Raw genomic sequence first — 16,208 nt, 5'->3', positions numbered from 1 at the left:
AAACAGAAGTTCAACTGCACCTTTGAAATGAGCCTTGCCAAGACCATGAGGCAAAGATGGTGTCGGCTAGGACACAGCAAAGAAAGCTGAGAATGGAAAATAATAAGGTCAGAAAAGTAACCATGGAGCAGTGATGCTGAAGACTCAAAAGCATGACAACGATCTGGGGTGTCCTGGCAGCATTACACTCTAATATGAAAAGTTTACAATCCAACCCTACAAATCTAAAACATTTGACCTTCAGAGAAAAAAACCCAACAACCTACCTCCAATGGAATCCGGTATAAGTTGGCAAGTTGTTTCCCAATGCCTGTGGTCTTTTTGTCTCCTTGGGTGGATTGGAAATGAAAAGACATATATTCTGAAAAGCTAAATTAAGGATCAAAATAAATTTAATCAGCCCCCTCCCTAGCTCATCCCACACGATAATCCAGTCCGGAAAAAAAAAAACCCACATTTACATCCTATCGGAAGGACTAAACCCCACTTAAATTAGTCCTATCAGACCTCCTCACCCACCATTTCCCCAAAACCTAATAAACTCCCATAAAAATTGCAATTTTAGAAATATTTTGAAAAATCTGTCCAGTTTCCAACAAAAATATTTTAAATCCTATGAAAGTAAAAAAATCCTTCATTTTAAATCGATACAGTGAAAACAATAAAGTGATACAGTGAAAAAAGAAAAACATCAGTCTTTATCCAAATAATCGAAGGCGCCATGAAATAAACTAAAACAGCAACAAGAAAATCTCTTACAAGAAGTTGTATTTTTTTAACCTCCTCAACATTATGTCAACTTTGGTGTAAAAATGAACGTTAAAAATAACTTTCCATCTTCATCAACATTCTTTGCTTCTGGTTGAAAATAACTTACAAACTGAAACACATTATTTGAATTTAAGCAAGAGGAAGAGTGGAAGAGGGCAGATGATGACCTTGGGGTAAAATTGGGTCCACAGAAGAAACACAAGGAGTGCCCTTCACCCATACATTTCATCTCAAAATGAAACCAATATGCCAATTAGGTCCCACCCTTGTCTGTGTCTTGAATTTAAATGCTCGTTATGTAACCTCTGCCTATAGACATAGCAACTTTCCAAAACTAAGTGTCCAACTGAATCCTGAAAGATTACACCAGACTTTATGAGATAGGCTACAAGCGACTTGATATTCCTTCAAACATATCTGAAGATGGTTATTTGTAAAATAACCTTACTGTAAAGGGGAGGGATAAATACGACTTTGGGGGCAGTGAAAATACCCACTCTGATGCTGCAGTGGTGGATACCATTGGTCCAAACCCCCTGGCTCAAGCCCAGAGGACGTACACCACCAAGGGCAAACGCTAACGTAAGCAATGGTCTTCGGATGATAATGATGGGTCAATGTAGATTCATCAGTTGCACAAATGTACCACTCTGGTGAGGGATGTTGATAACGGAGGAAGGTTGTGTGTGTGTGGGGGGGTGAAGTGGGGCGGTGTATGGGAACTTTCTTTACTTTTTTCTTTTTTTTTTTTTTTGAACTAAAAATGGCATGCCAACTGGGAACTTTCTATACTTTCCTCTCAATTTTGCTATGAATCCAAAACTTTTTTTTAAATTGTCTTTCTAAAAAATGAACTGATTCTACTCTTTTTTAAAAAAATATTTTATTTATTTATTTGACAGAGAAAGAGAGAGCACAAGCAGGGGGAGCAGCAGAGGGAGAGGGAGAAGCAGGCTCTCCGCTGAGCAAGAAGCCCAATGTGGCGCTCGATCCTGGGACCCTGGGATCATGACCTGAGCCGAAGGCACACACTTAACCGATTGAGCCACCCAGGTGCCCGTGAATTGATTCTACTAATCAGCCCTGATTTGAGGGGTGAAATGAAAGGAATGACATCATTTTCCCCCTAACTGTGGCAAAGGTGAGAATTGCTGTGGGGAAGTTGCTTTATCATCCTTCAAAAGCGTCAGGGTGTGGGTTTAGTGTTAGTGGAGAGGGTTTGTTAAGACTTAATGGTTTGAAAAATAAATGGTGATTGAGCCTGCAGACATATTCCAACCTGGAGTTTAGAGTCCCGAGACCCAATTTGACAGCATCGTTGTTATCTCCACATGGCAAGAAGAGGAATTTCAGAGTAGTTTGAATGGTAAAACTGGTGAACGTTGAGCTGGTTCCCCACCATGCAGAAGCATCACATGTTGGTTTACTGTCTGTGTGGAAATTCACTTGAAAATACCTCTGTTAATTCCAATCCAGTCCCAAAAAGTAACCACAATGTCTCAAACTGTAGATAATTGTTCTCAAACTGCAGAACTGGACTCCAGTGATAAAGCATTTTTCTTAGGGGTTCCTGGGTGGTTTAGTCGGTTAAGCATCTGACTCTTGATTTTCGCTCAGGTCATGACCTCAGGGTCATGAGATCAAGCCCCGCATCAGGCTCCGCACTCAGCAGGAGTCTGCTTGAGATTCTCTTCTTCTCCCTCTGCCCCTCCCCCTCCTTGCTTTCTCAAATAAATAATCTTTAAAAAGCATCTTTCTTAAATAAAAATAATCTGAAAGCACGTATAACCTAACACTTTAGAATTATGATGGAAGAACTTGCCACTGCATCTCCTTACGAAGCCATATGTCAGCTCACGGCCCTCAAACTGATATCCCTCCAGCGCTGAGCACTCCTCTGAACTGAAGGCGACCTACTCTGAAAATCTCCAGGAGGCTGTGGGAAGCCGGGTAGCCAGGGGTAAAGCAAGCGCACTCCGGGGCCCCGCCTCCGATCCACCTTGTGCTAGCTGTCGGACCACCAACAAATGACATTATCACTCCAGGCCTCACCTGCCTCATCTGCCATAGTCATAATGAAGGAAGCGACCCTGTAGTGAGGATTAACTGGTCTAAGACACGGAAAGAACTCAGAAGGGCACCCGGCACAGAGTAATTGTATACATTCATCATTATCTCTGTCTCAGAAGTTGCTGTCCCACGGACAGACTCAGGGGTTTCATAGCAAACGAGGTGGACGGGAAAATCCACATTCAAATCTTAACCCTGTAGTGTCCAGGACTGGTGTGATCCCTAACACACAGCCCACTTCTCTTTCACGAGCCCCCCGACACTTATTGATTGTTTATTCTCCGGATCCATGCCCTTTTAAACCTAAAGCCGATTAGAAACCTTTCAATGGCTCATGGTTTCCCCTTTCTTTTAGAAAGCTGCCCCTCCCGCCTCTCCCCTACCCCCCTGAGCACTTCCTTCCTAAATAGCATCCCTATCAAACAGTCTCTTCTGGTCCTTGGACCTTTTGCTCCTCTCTCACCTCAGTACTCTTAAACTTACTGCCTTGAAATCTTTTCCTCTAGATTCTCACGCAGTTCATGCATTCTCCTGTCAATGTTGGCTCAAAATATCACCTCACCAGGAACATTTTCGGACTCGGTTATTTTAAGGAGACCTTGCTCCAAAACCACCCAGGTTACTTTATCTTCATTAAGTATTTATTACACTTTCGCTTTATTTCGTTCTTTTCCTGACTTCTGGGTTCGATGCCAGCCCGCTGTTACTAATATTCACGTCTTCTTTTTAGGTACTTTAGTGCAGTATTTTAGGTTTCTTCATTTGGGTCATGTACATTCTCTTAAAATTTATCCTTATTGTTTTGGTTCTGTAACTGAACCCAAGTCCGTCTGCCTGACGTGCAGCAGGGAAAGGGTTTATTCAAGAGGCAGCCAGATGAGGAGACAAGGACGCGGGAGGGAGAGCTCCAAACCCGCCTTCCGGAAGGCGGAGAGAACAAGTTTTTTATAATCAAAGGAGTTGAGGCTACATGCATATTGATGAAGAGAGTGGGGGAGCATGACTCTTCATGAGTAAAGACGGAGCGTGCATAATGAGCAAACCTATACGTAACATACATCCCATGTTCATCTGGGGGTAAAGACAACACCAGAGCAAAGCAAAACGCAGCCCCTGATGTCAGGACAAGGGGAAGCAATTTAGGGCAGCTGGTATAAGCTGGGTGGGGTCTTGGGCTCATTTTCTTGATTAAGAAATGCAGGGCCTTCCTCGTTCATGGGCTGGGACTGTAACAGTTGACCTTGAGTCCAGGCTTCTGCAGAGACAGCTAGTGGGTTTGTTAGTGGGGTCTGAAAAGGCCCAATAGCTTATTGGGAAACAGTTGTCTAAAAAACAAGATTAAAATTTTCTGCTAGTCTTTTTTTAAAGATTTTATTTATAATTTTCTGCTAGTTTTAACTTCATTAACTCATGGGGCACTGTTTCAGTTTTGCTGTGATTAAGATATAGTTTTACATATACTTTCTAACCTACTAATGCCATCAAACAGGTACCAGTGTTTGAGGAGCACATTTATAAAATTGGAAAGATGCTGCCAATGTAATGTTGGATTAAATAGTTCACAAAATGCTTTCTAGATCTGCGCTGTTCAATGGGGTAACCGCTAGCCACGTGCCTATACACATTTTTTTGCCTTTATTTTTTTTAATTTAAATTAAATTAATTAACATATAGTGTATTATTAGTTTCAGAGGTAGAGTTTAGTGAATCATCATTTGCATGTAACACCCAGTGCTCATTACATTAAGTGCCCTCCTTAATGCCCATCCCCCAGTCACCCCATCCCCCCTACTTCCCCCCTCCAACAACCCTCAGTTTGTTTCCCATAGTGACTATATACATTTAAAGTAAAATAAATTATGGGGCACCTGGGTGGCGCATTTGGTTAAGTGTCCAACTCTTGGTTTCAGCTCAGGTCCTGATCTCAGTGTTGTGAGATCAAGCCCCACGTTGGGGCTCTGGGCTTGGTGCAGAGTCTGCTTGAGATTCTTTCTCCATTTCCCTCTGCCCCTCCCACAGAGAGGGAATTGTGTTCCCTCTCTCTCAAATAAATAAAGCTTCAAAAAATTAAAATAAATTAAAAATGCAGTTCCTCTTGCCACACTAGCCATTATTTGTCCTATTCAGTGGTCAGCTGCAGCTTGTGGCTATTAGACAGCACCAGTAAAGAGTATTTCCAGCAACACAGGAATTTCTATTGGATAGTATTGACCTAGAATATGAACTTATTTAAAATAAAGTATATATGTCACAGATATCTTTGTGTGTGTGTATGGGTATACATCAATTAAAGGTTTTCCATCTATTACATAATGTAGATTTTTTTAACTTTTAATTTTTATAGAATGTAACTTTATTAACTGGGTTTGAAATTTTAGCATATTTAAAATTACCACACTCCTTGTAGAAATCCCTATTTGACCAGATATTTTACTTTTTAAAATATCTGCTTCAGGGGCACCAGGCTAGCTCAGTCAGTAGGGATGTGACTCTTGATCTTGGGGTCATGAGTTCGAGGTCACGTTGGGTGTGGCGCCTAGTTTAAAAAAATAAAATGTTTTTTAAAAATAATAAAATATCTGCTTCATAATATCGTTTACTTTAAAAATTCTTCATCATATGGTCCAGCAATTCACTTCTGGATATATAACCCAGAGAATTGAAAACAGAGATTGAAACAGATATTTGTACCCGCATGTTTATAGCATCATTATTCACAATAGCCCAAAGATGGGAGCAACCTAAGTGTCCATCAATGAATAAATGAATAAACCAAATGTGCTGTATGCATATAATGGAATATTATTCAGCCTTAGAAAGGAAGACAAATTTGACACACACCATAGGATGGGTAAGCCTTGAAGGCATAATGCTATGGGAAAAAAGTCACACACAAGGTCAAATATTGTATGATTCCACTTATAGGAGATACCTAGAATAGTCAGATTCATAGAGAAAGAAAGTAGAATGGTGGTTACCGCAGGCTGAGGTGAGGGGGATGGGAAGTTATCGTTCTGCAGTATAGAGTTTTAGTTTTGCGAGGGGAAAACAATTATGGAGTGGGATGGTGGTGCTCGTTGAAAAACACACATGTAGTTAATACCACTGAACTCTACACTGGTTGTGATAGTACATATTATGGTCTATTTATTTTACTACAATTACACTTAATTATTTAAAAAGAAAATACTGCCTAAAGAATGCAGTCCCTGAGTGGGTCTCCAGAAAGTCACAGAAAGATTATTTATAAAACAAGCAAGTCAAGGAATAGGTCACTTAGAAACGTCAAATATAGGGGCAACTGGGTGGCTCAGTCGTTAAGCATCTGCCTTTGGCTCAGGTCATGATCCCAGGGTCCTGGAATCTAGTCCCGCGTCAGGCTCCTTGGTCAGCAGGGACCCTGCTTCTCCCTCTGCATGCTGCTCCCTCTCTTTGTGCACTCTCCCTCTCTCTCTCTGTCAAATAAATTTAAAAAAGCTTTTTTTTTTTAAAGAAAAAGTTCTAGAAACAGACAGTGGTCACACTTTCTCAACAGTGTGAATGTACTTAATGCTCTCAATTGTACACTTAAAAATTATTAAAATGGCAACAGATTTTATGTTATGTATATTTTACCAAATATTTAAAAATCCTTTTTCTTCTTAGGAAAATTGGCAGTGTGTTAACTTTTTTTTTCACATGATAGTACATGCTACATATAGAAGAGAACTCCTTAGAAAATGTAGTTCCTAAAAATAAAATTACCATATGACCCAGTAATTCTACTACTGAGCATTTACTCAAAGAATAGGAAAACACTAACTTGAAAAGATATATACACCCCTATGTTTATCACACCATTATTTAAAACAGCCAAATTATGGAAGCATTCCAAGTGTCCGTCCATTGATGAATGGATAAAGTATATATACGTATATATACTTTATAAATATATATATGATATATATATGATAGAATATATATATTCTATATAGATGGAATATATGTAATAAATATAAATATAAAAGACTATATATAATGGAATTATATATATATATATAATGGAATATTACTCAGCCATAAAAAAGAATGACATCTTGCCATTTGCAACAACATGGATGGATCTAGAGAGTATCATGCTAAGTGAAATAAATCAAGGGGTGCCTGGCTGGCTCAGTCAGTAGAACATGTAACTCTGATGGTGGGGTTGTGAGTTTGAACCCCATGTTGGGGGTAGAGATTACTAAAAAATAAAAATAAAAACTTTTTAAAAAGAGGGGGCACGTGGGTGGCTCAGTCGGTTAAGCAGCCGACTTGGTTTCAGCTCAAGTCATGATCTCGTGGGTCGTGGGATTGAGCCCTGTGTCAGGCTCTGAGCTCTGCAGGGAGTCTGCTTGAAAGAGTCTCTTCCTCTGTCCCTCCCCCGACTCGAGTGCTTGGGAGAGCGTGCGCTCTCTCTCTCTCTCTCTCAAATAAATCTTTTAAAAAACTTTTTAAAAAGCCACATGTTAAAATATACTAGTCAGAGAAAGACAAATACCGTATGATTTCACTCATATGTGGAATTTAAGAAAGAAAACAAATGAACAAAGGAAAAAAGAGAAAAAAAAAAACCAGACTCTTAGCTATAGAGAACAGACTGATGGTTACCAGAAGGGAGGTGGAGGGAATGGGGGAAATAGGTGAGGGGGATTATGAGTATTTACCATGATGAGCACTGAATAGTGTATAGAATTGTTGAAACCCTATATTGTACGCCTGACACTAATATAACACTGTATGTTAACCATACTGGAATTAAGATAAAAAATAATAAATCATTGGCCATCAGCAAATGATTCAACCTCCAGCCCCTCCCCCCTTCCTGGAGTTCAGGGAAGAAGAACTCTAATTTCTCTAATCACTGGAAATTCCAAAGGTTTTAGAAGCTCTGTGCCAGAATGGGGATAAAGACCAAATAAATGTTTCTTACTGAAAAGCACAATTACTATGATGACTGAAAAATGCTATTGATAAGTTTATTTTCATTGTCCTCAAGATCTGCTGAGCTCTGGATCTACGATCGGTCGGTAGGGCTATGTGGTGCCATATAGTTCTGCCTCTGGCTCCTGAAGTTCTGTTTACCATCTCCAGCAGGCTCAGCTTCTGGAAAAGCTGAAGGTATGTTTAGAACGACATATTCCCAAGAAGAGTGAGAGAGATCTAGAGCCCAGGCTGAAGACATAAAATATACTGAATGTCTCTCTGGCCACCCTGCATTTGCTCTGGAGAAATAAGACAGCTGAGAGTGAGATTGGTGTCATTTTGTGTAGTTTCTATGCCTACAGGGGAATGGAAGAAGCCAGTTTATACATTCAAACATGAAAATAAACTCAGCTCCCACCTTTCTAGCCCAACATGGAACTTACTACCTCCTGGGAAAGCCAGGCACTAGGCGGCCCCTGGCAGAACACACCTAAGGATTGATTCTTCCATTAAGTCAACCATACCTTCCACAAAATTTACTGATTGTTTACTATGTACCAGGCACTGAGAAGACATCAGTGAACAAAATGCACATTCTACTGGGGCATCTGGACTCCGGCTGGAAAAGTGGCCAGTGGAATTCCTTGGGGGGACCCCTGACTTGGGAAGAGCCTTCAGAGACTATAACCAACCCCCTTACTCCATGGAACCTGAGAAGACACTTGAGTAGGAATATCTTCTACTTCCCAAGAGATAGTTGGAGTTGACTCCACCATGTGGAAGGACTGGACAGTCAGGAGGCTCTGCTTGTGAGCCAAAATGAGAACAACAGGGTGATTACCTTGAACTCTCTCATTCAGAGATCCTGTTCCTGGTCTTGTCTCTGTTCTGAGTCTTGATCATCAGGTTCTCTTTTTCTCTGGACATGGAATCTGGATCTCCGATTTTGAAACCAAATCTAAGTAGGTAAAACATTGATAATTAATTAAAACAAGTGATGTCATGAAAACTTCACCATTGCTTTTTTCATAAGGCAGAAGGAAGAGTAAGATGATTTGTTTTAGGCTTAATTTCAAAATCACTGACATTCCATATGACATCCAGGAAAGTCTGTTGGGTCTGGAGATAAAGCCCAAAATTCTGAACCACACACCTAGTACCTTCATGATGGGTTTCATATCCTCAACTCCCCATGATCCCCTCATTACCATTGCTGGGTTTTCCCTAACGTGCCTAGATTGAAGCTCTTCCCTCTGCCTGGAATTCCTTTCCCATCTTTTTTCCTTCCTCTCAAAAATGCCTATTTTTCTTCCATGACCCAGGAGAGTATATCTGTCTAGGAAAATATTTTTCATCCCACAATACATACTTGATTGCTACCCCTAGCCTCTGCCCATAAATTACACACATATATGCACGTTAGACACATGTTAAATATATGCATACATAATTTATAATAATAATATAACTTTAGAAAAATACATAGATTTATATATTACACACACACACACACAGATTCACATTCCACAGCTGCTACTTTTGGTTTTCACAGAGGAGGAGAATAAAGCACAGGTCTAGAGTTCAAAAACCAGGCTTTGGAAAAGCCACATTATGTCACTGAAACTTTCACGTCCTTCCTGAAGGAACAGACCGCTCTGCAGATGAATGCTGGTTTTGGAAGACCTGCACATATCCAGCCCTGTATATGGCGTCTACACCCAAATCATAAATCCCTTTCTCCATCTGCCATGCTTGTGATATCTACAAGAATTAGTCCCCCGTTGACAAAGTTATTCAGAGATTTCTCATTTCTGCACCTATCCATATCTTTATCTTAAGGAAAAATATATTCAGCTTTGAATTCTAAGGAGAAAACTAGCCCAAAGAATATGGAATGGCTATATTAGGACATGATTCGCTTTGTATTTCACCACTGACTCCTGTTTTCTTCTCTCTCAACTCACACTCTTTTAGAATCACACCAAACCATTTACTCAAAAGTCAGTCTGCCATTTATATCCATCTTCTCTATAAAATCTCTCAGCCTTCACTGGGACCCATCCTCTCCTCCCCAGAGCTTTGGAGTCTTTGAAAGCTGCCTCTTAGATATCCATTCTTAGGTATCTCAGACAGACACCTCCAACCCTGGGGGAACTCCCTATCGTCTTCTAGAACCCAATCCTCCTGCTGGATAACACCAATATCAGCCAGCCATCCAAGCTAAACCCACCATATCTTCCCGTTTGTCTCATCTCTTTCCCTCCCCATGCCATCCTTGTCCCCCACACCCCGTCTGTGATATGCTGTCAGTCTATGTCTGTGCTGTCTCTTAAACACTCATTTCCACGTTTCAGCCTCCTTGGCTTTTCACTGATTGTCAAACTTATTTCCTGTCTCCATCATTAAATCCATTCTTCACTCTGTGGGAAGAGGAGCTATTTCAAACTGTAACCGTAGCATGCTTTCTCCTCTGCCTTAATTCTTCAAGCATGTCTCTACCACCCAAAGGATAAAATATAAACTCTTCTAGCAAGCATTTTCCATTTTCCATTTTCCAAGTGTGTAATCCACTTCAAGACCTCTGAGCTCGGCTCAGCATACAGGGATTAATGAGAGATGGGCCCCCTTTCACAGCTCTCAGGATAATGAATGATTTTATATTTGGGTTTTGTGTCCACCATCTTAACTGGCTACAAACAGCTGGTTCAGACTTGAGGCTTCCTTAAGTATCTTTATGACACCTTGGTTCACCAGCCCATAGACAAATTTACAATTTTCTGGAAGCCACAGGACTGCTGTTAGGGATCCAGTCTGCCGCAAATGCTGCCCTTATTAACCCCCACTATTCTGGTCTTCCCCCGGGGAATTTCCCCCTGCTTTGCAAGCCTCGGATCAACTTTTCCTCTGTGAAACTATTTCTGACCAGACACATCGGCTTCCCTGTTGATACCAAACACATTTGTTCACTCATATTTGTCTAGAAGGTAAATTTGTGTGATTTAATCACACCATCGAAATTGTCAGTTTATTTGCCCATCTCCCTTATTATTTTCCAAGATTCTGTTCTTCTTTATGAATATCTCACTAGGTAGGACTGTTCCTAGCACACCGTAGGCGCTTGGTATGAATGCAACATGAAAGACACAGAAGGAGAAAGGAAAAGAGGAGAGAGAAAGGAGCATCACACCCACTGATGTGCATTCATTTCCTGATTACTGGAAGGAGCACTGGTTTAAATGCACATACAGAGTACACTGCTCTGACAGAATGATACTCCATCGGGATCCTACATTTCTGGGACACCTGGGTGGCTCGGTCAGTTAAGCTTCTGCCTTCGGCTCAGGTCATGATCCCAGGGGCTGGGATCGAGCCCCACATCAGGCTCTTTGGTCAGCAGGCAGCCTGCTTCTCCCTCTGCACTGTTGCTCCCCCTGCTTATGCACTCTCCCAAGTAAAATCTTTTTTTACAAAAGGACCCTACATTTCTGATCTACATGTCAAATCTCTGAAGTAGACAAAATAATTCCAATCCCATGGGATAATTAGAAAGGTTGAAAAATACAATAGCTATAAAGACTTTAGCCAAATGTCTGGCTTGTACTCAATGTAATCTTCCTTCCTTCCTTCCTTCAACAAATTCTTACTGTCATGTGCCAGGCGCTGTTCAAAAAACAAACAGGAAACAACCCCAATGGGCCCCTTCCTCACCGCCCTCCGAATCCCACTGTAGCCATTGCCACAACCATGATGCCGAAGCTGAAGAAGCAGAATCAGAAGCAGCAGCCCTCACTGCCAGAGCAGGAGGGAAGAAACGAGATGAGAAGGATGGAGTCCCATTGGACCACGTAGCCTCCTGGCCAGTGGAAAGCCTGATGACCCCAAGTCAGCTCTTTACAGAGGTCCTCCAGAATCAAGGGGACTAATGATTCTACCACTGCTGAGTCTCCCACCTCCTCCCCTGGGCAAAGGCCCAAATCAGGGAGGCCAAGGCCCCTGGTGTGGCCCAAATGGTTGTGGTTGATAGGGGTGACTGAGGCTGAATCTCCTTTTCCCAGACCAGGCCATGGGACTGGCTTTCACAAAGAGCAGAGAAACTCTCAAAGGCTCAAAAGCTGGTCTCTTATCAAGAATATCTCCCTGGGGCGCCTGGGTGATTCAGTCGTTAAGTGTCTGCCTTCTGCTCAGGTCATGGTCCCAGGGTCCTGGGATCGAGTCCCGCATCGGGCTCCCTGCTCAGCGGGAAGCCTGCTTCTCCCTCTCCCACTCCCCCTGCTTGTGTTCCCTCTCTCGCTGTGTCTCTGTCAAATAAATAAATAAAATCTTAAAAAAAAAAGAAGAGTATCTCCCTGCCCAAGGATGGACTCCAGGTTATGGAAGACAAATCCAACCGCCTTATATGCTGACACTTAGCCAAAAAGGGCCGCTGTTGATATGAGGACCTCTGTGCCTTCTACCAGTGAGGCATCAACGGACCTCCTCCGTGAGACTGCCTTCCCACCCAGGCTGGGAAGAGCCCTCCGTGACCTGAAGGCCATGTATTTCCCTGTGGCCCTGTGATGGCTACTGTGAAGCTGTTCCCCCACCATCCTCTGTCGGTGACACCCACCCGCATCTGCCACCTCCCCCATTTGGGGTTCAGAGTTGTTTCCACAGTAAGGGATTCTCTAGAATCTTCTATGCTTTTTTCAAGCCCAGCCAGTATCTTTATAATCATTGTTTTAAATTCTCGTTCGGACAACTTACTTATATCCATATTGATTAAATCCCTGGCTGTTAGTACTACCTCCTATTCTTTCTTGTGGGATGAATTTCTCCTCATCATTTTGTCCAGAAAAGAAGAAAGAAAAAGGAAAAACAACAAAAACAACTACCTTCCAAAAGGTGGTTGCTTTCCTACTTGTAGAGTTCGCAGTATTTGTTTCCTCAGAACTCTCATTTCTCAGGTGTTCAGAATGATTTGATAACTGTCTAGTTGTATTTGAGGGATGAGACAAACTTAGGGCCCCTGACTCCTTTGCCATCTTGACTGCTCCCCTGGGGTCCAGAGTTGTTTCATCAGTGGTGTGCAGTGTGCACTCCTTCTGATCCAGCCTCCAGACTCGCTTTCAGGACCCCATCTTTGCTCCCTCATCTGCCTCCTGGGCCCTCTTCCCCCTCGCCAACTGACTGCTGAACAGGAAACCTCTTTGGTGCTGTTGCTTGTGCACCTGTCCCCAGTACTACCCTCAATTCCTAAGAGCCCTGGCGCGGTTTCCTACCATTCCCTTCTTTAGCTGCTTGTTTTGAGTCCTTCTTATGTGACACCCCAGGGTTGCCAGCTCCTCTGTGGTACTCACCAGGTCATCTGACCTGGGCTCAAGTTCGAATGACTAGTGGAGTTTCCCCCTGAAAGGCCACTCTCCTTGCCCTTGCATTTTGTGGTTTCTGTGTCAGTGGTGATCCCCACCACTCTGGTCTGTGATTGCTGTGCTTGTGAAATTGTGCATCGCTTTGTAGCCTTTCTCAATGTGGGTGGCATCTTCGTGACTTCCTAATGCTAGAGGTTTTTTTCCGCCAAAAATGAGTGAGGCTCTTGGTGCCCTCTAGACATTCCACACCTCCCAACATGGGAGAGTTGTGGAACTTTCCAGAAGACTGCCTCCCTGGTCCTCCCCATTTTTCTACTGGTATCGTTTCTTCCGGGTTTGATGCAAGCCTTTGAGGTGTTCACTAAAGGCTCTGGTGGGCTACCCTATCTCCTCTCCAGCCCACTTTCGTTAGACTATGTCACTGTGAGGCCACTAGCCCTTTTGTCTGAATTCTGTGACTCTCCACCCAGCTGGCCTTTGGGTGGAACCTGGATAATACTGTTGCCTTCTTCCAACCTTCTGCTACATCCCTTGCACTGGTTGTTTTCTGTGAAAATGGAAGTGGACAGGTTCAGTTTTGAACTGGTCCTGAGGAAATGGGTCAGGTATGTGGGCAAGAGGGATGAGAGCCACAGGAGAACTGAGAATGAATTTTTCGTAAACATTTTTAGTATTAGTAATAAATGCAGTGAAAAGATGAAAAAAAAGACAAAAAATAAAACATTGACTACAACAAAGAAGAACTAAAGGGGGTGAGAGCTGGCTGTGGGGGAACCTGGGTTAGAACCTACCAGATGAAGCGAACAGCTTGTGGAAAGACCCTGGAGTGGGAATGTGCCTGTCATGTCCACATGGCTCCCCTTCCCATACATCTCCATCCCTAGGAGATGGAGCAGTCGAATTCTTCAACACTTACTTGGATTCTTGACTCTGGAATGCCAATTTCTTTAGCAAGTTGCTCTCTGGTATCAATGCCAGGATAAGGGTTGTTCATAAATGCCTCGATGAGGGTGTGTAATTGTGAAGAAGTGTAGCTGGTACGACACCGTCTGTCTTCTCTACCTGGGATACATGTGAGACTGAGGGTCAAGGGACATTTCCGAGGTCAGCTTACATATTCAAACAAGGAACCCAAACATGTCCCACTCTGTCTCCCATCTAATTTGGAACCTGTTGCCTCTCCTTAAGAGGGCCTTGCCACAGCTTATTCCAGGCAGAAGGTTCTAGAGGAGATGCAGTATATGGTTAGGTTAGAATGTAAGCAGAGGAGAGTCTCAGAAGGGCCATGAACCGGGGCGCCTAGGTGGCTCAGTCGGTTAAGCATCTGACTTTGGCTCAGGTCATGACCCCGGAGTCTCAGGATCAAGCCCCATATCAGGCTCCCTGCTCTTCAGGGAGTCTGCTTCTCCCTCTGGCTCTCACCCCACTCTCATGCTCTCTCTCTCTCTCTCCCTCCCTCTCTCTCAAATGAATAAACAAAATCTAAAAAAAAAAAAAAAAAGAAGATCCACGAGCCATGCAGGGAAGAATATCCAGGTTCCATGCTGAACCCTGAACCAGAAGACCCTGAACAGGAGGTCCAAGGAGAGAACATCCTTTTCCCACTCAGAGTAGTAGTTAGGTCCAGCGTAGGCACTGGACACCCAAGAGGCTCTGCTGGGGAATCGGACTGGAGCAGACCATTTACTTTGAATCTCCTCTTCAGAGTGAGCTTGGTCTTGACTTGATTCTAAGTCCTCATCGGGTTCTGATTTTTTCTGGCACTGGTGCCTAGCTCTTCGATTCTGAAACCAAATCTTAAGTGAGGAAAAGAAAATGAGAGAATTAAGTATGTTTATGTCATCTCAACCTCATCACTGCCTTTCTTCAAAGGGTGTGTGTGATTCTTATTAGATCAAAGCTCAGGATTGTTACTGATACCTGTCACATCTGACTAAGTCTTAGGTCAAGGATTGGCATTTAGCATCTTCACAGTCTGGTCCCAACATGACTATAATAATGTTTTTAAGTTAATAAATAGATGCTGCAGTTATGCATTTAACAACCAGCTCAAGCGTTTCCTCTTCTCTGAAGGAGTACATACACACTTCCTTCCTCTTTGATCCTCAGTACCCACATTTGTGAAGTGAGACAAAGAGCAACATCCTTGTGAGTTCATTCTGGGTGTCAATCAGGATACTCCAGGGCAACCCTCTCTGGTCCCCTCCCTCTTCAGGAGCTTTGTACTATTGCTCAATAAACTTTACTATCCCTCAATAAACTTTGCTTTGCTGCCCACCAAAAAAAAAAAAAAAAAAAGATACTCCACACAAAGCCCTTAGCAGACTGGCTCATAACATGTGCTTGATCAACGGTTTCCTCTCCTCCCTTTCTACTTTTAGTCTTGGAGATACAGAATTTGTAATTCACCTGGATTCTGGACTCATCAGTGTTGATTTCTAAAGCGAGTCTTTGTTTGGTAGCATAACCTGGGTAAGGATTTTGGTGAAATGCCTCGATGAGGATTTTCAATTGATCTTCTGTGAATTTGGTGCGGCTGCGTCTCTGATTCATTGTTACGGTCTCTTTGGAAAGATTAGGAAAGAGGAAGCATTTAATAGGCCAGCTTATACATTTCAAACTTCAGGCTCAAGCTAGTCTCTGATTTCCTCTTTTCATTTGGAATCCACCAGAACCCAACAGGAAAGAACTCTGCCACAGTTATAAAGCCCTTAAACACACAAGGGTGTTTTGTGTTGTTTTTTTTTAAGATTTTATGTATTTATTTGAGAGAGAGAGAGCACAAGCAGGGGGAGCAGCAGAGGAAGAGGGAGAAGCAGGCTCCCCGCTGAGCAGGGAGCCAGACATGGGGCTCAATCCCAGGACCCTGGGATCATGACCTGAGCTGAAGGCAGACGCTTAACCGACTGAGCCACCCAGGTGCCCCACATTATGTGATTTTAGATATGGGACACCACCTTGAAATAGCCAAATCCAGAAAGGCTGGGCATTTGTTTGGAACATACAATTTTGTAACAAAATTAGACTTAGTGAACTGAGATGAGAAGAAAAGTTACTAGGGTTGCTAGAGGTTCA

At 42.7% G+C, this 16,208-nt stretch overlaps 1 protein-coding gene and 1 pseudogene across 1 annotated transcript in view; one reads left to right on the top strand and one right to left on the bottom strand.

Moving 5' to 3' along the window:
• DUXA (double homeobox A) overlaps positions 1-15,706 on the bottom strand; it is a 33,102-nt gene extending 17,396 nt beyond the window's left edge. Inside the window, exons 1-4 of the mRNA XM_032388195.1 lie at positions 15,543-15,706; positions 14,821-14,929; positions 14,050-14,195; positions 8,627-8,743 (exon numbers count right to left, since the gene is read on the bottom strand). Coding sequence (XP_032244086.1) covers positions 8,642-8,743; positions 14,050-14,195; positions 14,821-14,929; positions 15,543-15,686 — 501 coding nt within the window. The 5' untranslated portion in view covers positions 15,687-15,706 and the 3' untranslated portion in view covers positions 8,627-8,641. The remainder of the gene's footprint in view (positions 1-8,626; positions 8,744-14,049; positions 14,196-14,820; positions 14,930-15,542) is intronic.
• On the top strand, positions 11,533-12,269 carry LOC116622406 (annotated as a pseudogene).
• Positions 15,707-16,208: the final 502 nt, after the last annotated feature.

Source organism: Phoca vitulina, unplaced genomic scaffold (assembly GCF_004348235.1).
Source record: "Phoca vitulina isolate PV1807 unplaced genomic scaffold, GSC_HSeal_1.0 scaffold52, whole genome shotgun sequence".
Lineage (NCBI taxonomy): Eukaryota > Metazoa > Chordata > Mammalia > Carnivora > Phocidae > Phoca > Phoca vitulina.
The sequence above is the reverse complement of the archived record's forward strand: the minus strand, read 5'-3'. Positions and strand labels throughout refer to the sequence as shown.